The 7,613-nt window shown below is 35.2% G+C and overlaps 1 protein-coding gene across 1 annotated transcript; it reads left to right on the plus strand.

Annotated features, from left to right (window-relative positions):
• The first annotated feature begins 441 nt into the window (after positions 1-441).
• LOC108450828 (low affinity sulfate transporter 3) lies at positions 442-4,546 on the plus strand. The gene is made up of 12 exons (XM_017748600.2): positions 442-882; positions 956-1,004; positions 1,093-1,300; positions 1,396-1,570; positions 1,676-1,741; positions 1,835-2,065; positions 2,148-2,274; positions 2,346-2,632; positions 3,481-3,674; positions 3,761-3,846; positions 3,927-4,003; positions 4,119-4,546. The coding sequence occupies exons 1-12, from the start codon at positions 568-570 to the stop codon at positions 4,266-4,268; spliced, it is 1,965 nt and encodes a 654-aa protein (XP_017604089.1). The 5' UTR covers positions 442-567; the 3' UTR covers positions 4,269-4,546.
• Positions 4,547-7,613: the final 3,067 nt, after the last annotated feature.

Here is a 7,613-nt window from a genome sequence, read left to right on the forward strand (position 1 = left end):
GTGTAATTTATAATGTTGGTAATGCTTTGGATACTTTTGTTTATTAATAATTTGTCCTTGTTAAAAATAATTGTTGAATTAATTGTTGATTAAGTCAGATATTGTATAAAAAATAGATATAATAAAATATTTATTTTTAAGATGTTGATGGTGAAGTATAACTAGAAATAGATTAAAATTAAATTAAAGGTTATAATTGTTGAGTCAACCTAAAATTTTTAAAGCTTAAGACTGGAAATCGCATTGTTAACATGTGAACAACACACATGCTCTGCATTGAGAAAAGAGGGGTTCATATGATTTAGTACACAGAATATTTAAACGTGCACAACAATTACATTATCCTTGTATATTCCATATTACTTTTAAATAATTATAAAATTATAAAAAAAAATACACTTGAATTAATTTTACATTTATAGGCGGGTCATTATCGCATGTGACTATTATTTATTGACGAGACCATTTTGATGTTCACCAAATAAAAAAAATCATTCATGAACTATTCTTGTTTTCAGAAGATTACAATCATTGAGTGAGTTAACCCAAACGCTTCAAACATTAATCATGGGTTCCTTGCCTAACACTGTTGCGGAGGCTCAGCAGCTAGACCTGGAGGATTCCAGTCAAAACGAGAGAGTGCAGTGGCTGATTAATTCACCTGAGCCTCCTAGTTTATGGCAAGAACTAGTTGGTACAGTCAAAGGAAGTTTGTTAACTCCTGGAAAAAAGAATTCCTCATCCAACGCCACGGGGAAACATGCCATGTCCTTCCTCCGAGGTCTGTTTCCGATCCTCAGCTGGGGAAGGAATTACAAGGCTTCATTTTTTAAACATGATTTAATGGCGGGTTTAACACTTGCAAGTCTTAGCATTCCTCAGGTACCTACTTTCTTTTGCTTCTCTGTGTCACTCTTTGCTTTCTCATGACTCACTGTATTTTCTTTTTCCCCAGAGTATTGGATATGCTAATTTAGCGAAACTTGATCCCCAATACGGTCTATGTAAGTTGCTGAAAAACTGAGCTTTTCATTTCCTTAAGCTTGACGTTTCTTGTTCTTGATGAAATTGTGTGGGGGTTGTTTCATCTAGACACAAGCGTCGTCCCACCTCTTATATATGCGCTAATGGGGAGTTCAAGAGAGATAGCTATCGGACCGGTAGCCGTGGTTTCAATGCTGCTATCTTCCATGATTCCAGGCCTGGTGGATCCTGCAATTGACCCCATTGGGTACACAAGTCTAGTGTTCACCGTAACATTCTTTGCTGGAACTTTCCAAGCCATATTTGGATTGTTTAGGTAGTGAGATCTTTTGAGTTTTTTTTTTTTGGTCCTTTAAAAAAAAAAAATCAATACACATGTTCTTCTCTGAAAACAGTTTTGCTGTTTCACAGACTGGGGTTCCTGGTGGATTTTCTTTCACATGCTGCAGTAGTTGGATTCATGGCGGGTGCAGCCATTGTGATAGGGCTTCAGCAACTGAAGGGACTATTTGGACTGAGTCACTTCACCACTAAAACCGATGTAGTGTCAGTTTTGACCTCGGTTTCCAAATCAGTTAAACATGAAGTAAGAAGTCAAGGAAACCTAACTTTGCAGCCATCAATCATTTCAGTATGATTGCTAAAATCTTTCGCTTTCATTGTCTCACCCTTTCTATATTTCTTTAAACAGTGGTATCCTCTAAATTTCGTCCTCGGTTTATCCTTCCTGGTATTCCTCCTTGTCGCCAGGTTTATCGTAAGTAATCGAATTCTGGCAGGCTTTTCCCATTAAAGTAATGATATTTAATTTGTTTCATCAGTAAATTTAAAAAAAAAAAACTGATTTCAGGGAAAAAGAAACAAAAAGCTCTTCTGGTTCCCAGCAATAGCTCCTCTATTGTCAGTCATATTATCCACCCTGATTGTATATTTAACCAGGGCTGACAATCATGGGGTGAAGATAGTAAAACACTTGAAAGGAGGCCTCAATCCAAGCTCAGTCCATCGTTTACAATTTAATGGCACACATGTTTCAGAAGCAGCCAAAATCGGGTTGATTTCTGCCATTGTTGCTCTCACTGTGCGTAACTACTCTTCATCTCACTCCCATCTTTCTTTTTTAGCTTGTTTACGGCAACTCCATTGAAACATATTCTTCTCAGGAAGCCATCGCAGTTGGCCGATCATTTGCTTCAATTAATCGATACCATTTAGACGGTACAAAGGAAATGTTGGCAATGGGGTTCATGAACCTTGCAGGATCTCTAACTTCTTGCTACGTAGCCACTGGTAAACTGAATCCCATAAATTATATCACATATTCCCGTCATACATAAAATTAATTATATACGTATTGGCAGGTTCATTTTCCAGGACTGCAGTGAACTTTAGCGCAGGCTGCAAAACTGTCGTGTCAAATATAGTGATGGCGATTACAGTGATATTGGCATTGGAGTTGTTTACCAGGCTACTGTATTACACCCCTGTCGCCATCCTTGCTTCCATCATCATGTCTGCACTTCCTGGACTTATTGACATCAATGAAGCTTACCGTATCTGGAAGGTTGACAAACTAGATTTCCTAGCTTGCCTCGGTGCCTTTATCGGAGTCTTGTTCAAATCAGTGGAGATCGGTCTTCTAGTAGCGGTAATTTCTTGTCCTTTTCTTCTACACTTAAATATATAAAAAGCTTAATATATATATCATACACCTAATATATAATAGTACATTACCTATTTAATATTCCCAGCCTGGATAATAGCAACAAGGGCACAAACCAGACCACACGATATTATAAATTCACTACCAACTAAAAAACATGTGGATATGATCAACAGGGGATGCTATGTTATTTCAAACATTGAATGTTCAGAATTGAAAGAAATTAAAACTCATTGCGACTTGTGGGTTCTATTCCATCTCATAATTGATTTTTGATTGATCCATACAATTACCTACACAGAGAGTCAAAAGTTCACACCCTCTTGAAACCCGTAATTATTTTTTTTACCAGACTTATGGACCCCCAGCGGTCTGTTATCCACTACTTGCAACTATTGCTTTCACCCAGCTATGGGAACGAGTAGATCACGGTTTGCTTGTAAGCTAATGTATAGACAAAAAAGTAAGTAGCATATACAGCACAGTAATTACTCGTGTTTCAGTCCCCTATAAAACAAATAAGTTTTTACTCAACAACTCTTTTAGTCCTATACTCGGTGGCTTTGATTTTCCATGCCTACAAATTTCACAAAATTTCTCTCCGTCTCATTCTTCAAAACCTATTCAACTTTCCAGATTGAACTGTTTGTTTTTTCATTTTTTCAAACGAGGCGTGATTTGTATAAATGGGGGTTTTTTTTTTTTTGTGTTACTCACATAAAACCATCCTGTTTGAAACTTTTAATAAATAATTAATTACAATTTTGCATGTAGAATTTGGAGAGGGATCAATTGTTTACTAATAGGGAAATTAAATTTGCAATAAATTGCAGGTAGCTATTTCATTTGCCAAGGTGTTGCTGAATTCCATCCGACCAGCCGTTGAACAACTAGGAAGACTTCCAAGAACAGATATCTTTTGTGAGGTGGATCAATATCCCATGGCTGTTAAAACACCAGGACTATTCACACTTCGCATAAACTCGAGCTTACTTTGCTTTGCCAATGCCAATTTCCTGAGAGAAAGGTAGGTGTATAGCTGCAATTCACAAGAGAAACAAACAATTGGCTCCATTCCACTCCCAAACATAACATTGCACTTGTTTGTTTCAGAATACTAAAGCTCCTTACACAAGATGAGAATGGAACAGAAGAAACTGCAAAAGACAGAGTTCAAGTCTTAATCCTCGACATGACCAGTAAGTTTAAATAATCTTCTTGTAGTTTCCAAGAAAAGAACAGCCTATGTCAGAGTATAACTGATTCTCCCCTGTGACAGATGTGATGAACATTGACACTTCTGGAATTCTGGCGCTAGAAGAACTGCACACCGAGCTGGTTTCACTAGGCATGAAAGTAAGCTTATTATAACATCAATAGAGATTGTGATCTTTTTAACTATTCCTGGAATTACATGACTGATTTTAAAACTACAATTTTTCTTCTTTTTTCTTTTTTTTTTTTTTTGCAGTTGGTAATGGTGAATCTTAGGTGGCAAGTGATCCACAAGCTAAAGCTGTCAAAACTTGTGGAGAAAATTGGAGCTGATGGGATTTTCCTCACAGTTGCTGAAGCTGTGGATGCATGCCTTGCTTCTAAATTAGCAATCAACAACTTGTAATTAATGGCTTCATACTGTACAATACCAGTTCTTGATTAACTACTACTTAATCAAGAACTTCAAGCAAGTTGAATAAAAGTCGGCCAACTTGTCCTAATAATTGGCTACTTTAGTGTGTATTGGTTTGAAAAGGAAACTTAGAGGCTGTTTTAAATCTGTCTCTTTACCATTCCAGTTAATTACAGTCAATCACAGTTTCATGGCTGGAAAAGCATGGAAGATTGATATCCAGTGTACAAATTTTTCTCTGGTTTAAAATCCTTGAAGACACTTTCCAACTGCGCTTGTTAATGTAATTAAATATTTTCCTTAAGAATAGGAAAAGTTTCAATCCATTTGTATGTTCTTCCTTGTGGATCAAGTATTAGTTCCCTGTTAGATTAAAGCAAGCAAGGATTCTGGTGACTGACCCTGTTTCTTCTGCAAGATTTGTAGCTTTTTGCAAACTTCGCTCCCTAAAATTTTGAGTTATGATTTAATCATGTTTATAAAATTATAATTAAAATAATCACCATTATATAAAATTAATATAAAGTTTAAATTTAATTTCAAAATATAAATAAATTTAAAGTATAATCAATAAAATTAACATGAAAGTTTCTTTATTTAAATTCTTTTATATGCATTTACAGGTGAATTTTAAAATATCAATATTATATTATTTTACAATAAAAATCAATTAATTGATTTGGTATAATAATTTTAAATATATATAATTGTTAATTTAATCATAAGTGAAAATTTTAAACTATAATTCTTAAAATAAATCAATAATTTTAATTAGGTATTATAAAGAATATAATTTTTACGTAGTTAAAAAGTTTATAATTGTAATTATAAAATTTAGGAGAGTCTTTTGTTATCAATTATTTATTTTTATATTATATATAATTTATTATTTTATGCATAATATTCTTCTTTTATAGAAAATCAAATGTTTTTAAAAAAATCATTCCAAACACTTTTACCACAATTGAAACTTTTTACAAATTTCTTCTCTCTAATTTGCTTCTATTTTCTTCTTCTTTCTTAAGAACACTGGAAAAAAATATTCAAATCAATTAAGCCTCAAGAACATTGACCAAACAACATCCTTGTTAGAATTAAGTGACCCAAATTCTTATTTAAATAAAATACGATAGAAAATAAAATAAAAGTAAAATCCATATAGAACTAGACTTCTTTTATTTTATTTTAGAATAAGGTTTTAAACCTTATTAAACTCCATCTATTTTATATTAATTAGGATAAGGTGTTTCAATCCTACTAGAATATGGCTTTACAAGCCTATAAATAGATATAGTCTATTCCTCTTGTATTGAGTCAAATTTTCGACATAGTGAATTTTCTTCTCCTCTGCCCGTGGTTTTTTTCCCCGAAAGGGTTTTCACGTAAAATTTGTGTGTTATTTTATTTTTTCTTTATTTTATTTTATTTTATTTTTTTCACGAATTGGTATCAGAGCTTCTGGGTTGTTCATCTCAATCACAGTAATGGCATCTTTGAAGTATGAAATTCTGCTGTTGGATCGCAACAACAGATTTGCATTGTGGTAGATTAAGATACAAGCAGTTCTTGCGCAGATGGATCTGGAGGATGCCCTGCTAGGGATAGATAAGATGCCTTCGATATTAACAGATGAAGAGAAGAAGCGTAAGGATCGAAAGGCATTAACACAATTACATCTGCATTTGTCCAACGAAATTTTGCAAGATGTAATGAAAGAGAAGACTGCCGCTGCATTATGGAAGAGGCTAGAACAAATATGTATGTCGAAAACTCTAACAAGCAAGTTGCATATGAAGCAGCGTCTTTATGCTCATCGTTTGGAGGAAGGTGCGTCTGTACACGAACACTTAACAGTGTTTAAAGAAATTCTCTCAAACTTGGAGGCCATGGAGGTTCAGTATGATAAGGAAAATTTAGGGTTGATTCTACTTTGTTCGTTGCCCCCGTCTTATTCAACCTTTAGAGACACGATTTTATATAGCATGAGTCTCTCACGTTGATGAGGTTTATGATTCTTTAACCTCGTATGATAAGATGAAACATCTTATGGTTAAACCCGACTCTCGGGAGAGGGTCTCATTGTTCGTGGGAGACAAGATCGGAATGCTGATAATGATCGTGGTAGGACACAGGAACGGAATCCTCGTGGTAAATCTAAGGGTAGATCGAAGTCTTCAAATAGAAGTAAAACTTGTAACTTCTGCAAGAAGAAAGGGCACATTAAATCTGAGTGTTATAAGCTACAAAATAAGATTAAAAGAGAGGCTGCGAATCAAAAGGGAAAACAACCAGAAAATTCTGGTGAAGCTGATGTTGTAGAAGACTACAGCGATGGTGAACTTCTAGTCGCTTCTGTCAATGATTCTAAAGTAAGTGAGGAGTGGATACTTGATTCAGGTTGCACCTTCCACATGAATCCCAATCGGGATTGGTTTACAACTTACGAAATAGTGTCTGAAGGTGTTGTTTTGATGGGAAATAATGCTTCGTGTAAAATCGCAGGTATTGGAACAATTAAAGTTAAGATGTTTGATGGAGTTGTCAGAACACTTAGCAACGTAGGCATGTTCCAGAATTGAAAAGAAATTTAATTTCGTTAAGTACTCTTGATTCAAAAGAATGCAGAATCTGTGATTGAAAGTGGAGTTTAAAGATTTTCAAAGGGTCCTTGTTGTGATGAAAGGCGGAGAAAAATTGCCAAGTTATATGTTTTGCGTGTTCTCTCATTCTTGGTGATGCAAATTGTCGCTTCCTCTTCCTTTTCGGATGATGATATTACTAAACTTTGGCATATCGCCTAGGGCATATGAGTGAGAATGGCATGGTGAATTGAGCAAAGAGGACTTCTTGATGGGCAAGGAATTTGCAAACCGAATTTACGTGAGCACTTTGTGTTTTGGGAAGCAAAGAGAGTTCGATTCACTAGAGGAATCTATAACACGAAGGAAGCGTTGGAGTATATTCATTACGATCTGTGGGGCCATCCGAGTGCCTTGAGAGGTGGAGCTAATTATATGCTAACCTTTATTGATGATTTTTCGGAAAAGTTTGGGCGTTCTTCTGAAGCGAGAAAAGTGATGTGTTTTTCGCATTTAAGTCTTGGAAAATTATGATTGAAAAACAGACGGGAAAACAGATAAAATACCTCCGTACAGACAATGGCTTAGAGTTCTGTTCTGATGAGCTTAATAGATCGTGCAAGTCAGAAGGGATCATGAGACACTTGACAGTTTGTCATACTCCACAGCAAAACAGCGTTGCAGAACGAATGAACAGAACGATCATGGAGAAGGTTCGATGTATGTTGTCAAATTCCAACTTACCGAAGACATTTTG

Source organism: Gossypium arboreum, chromosome 5 (genome assembly GCF_025698485.1).
Source record: "Gossypium arboreum isolate Shixiya-1 chromosome 5, ASM2569848v2, whole genome shotgun sequence".
Lineage (NCBI taxonomy): Eukaryota > Viridiplantae > Streptophyta > Magnoliopsida > Malvales > Malvaceae > Gossypium > Gossypium arboreum.

Coding starts and splice junctions, on each gene's coding strand:
- LOC108450828 (XM_017748600.2), top strand. CDS start 568: ATGGGTTCCTTGCCTAACACTGTTGCGGAGGCTCAGCAGCTAGACCTG. Junction 2,066..2,147: donor CTGCCATTGTTGCTCTCACT/GTGCGTAACTAC, acceptor TATTCTTCTCAG/GAAGCCATCGCAGTTGGCCG. Junction 2,275..2,345: donor TTCTTGCTACGTAGCCACTG/GTAAACTGAATC, acceptor ACGTATTGGCAG/GTTCATTTTCCAGGACTGCA.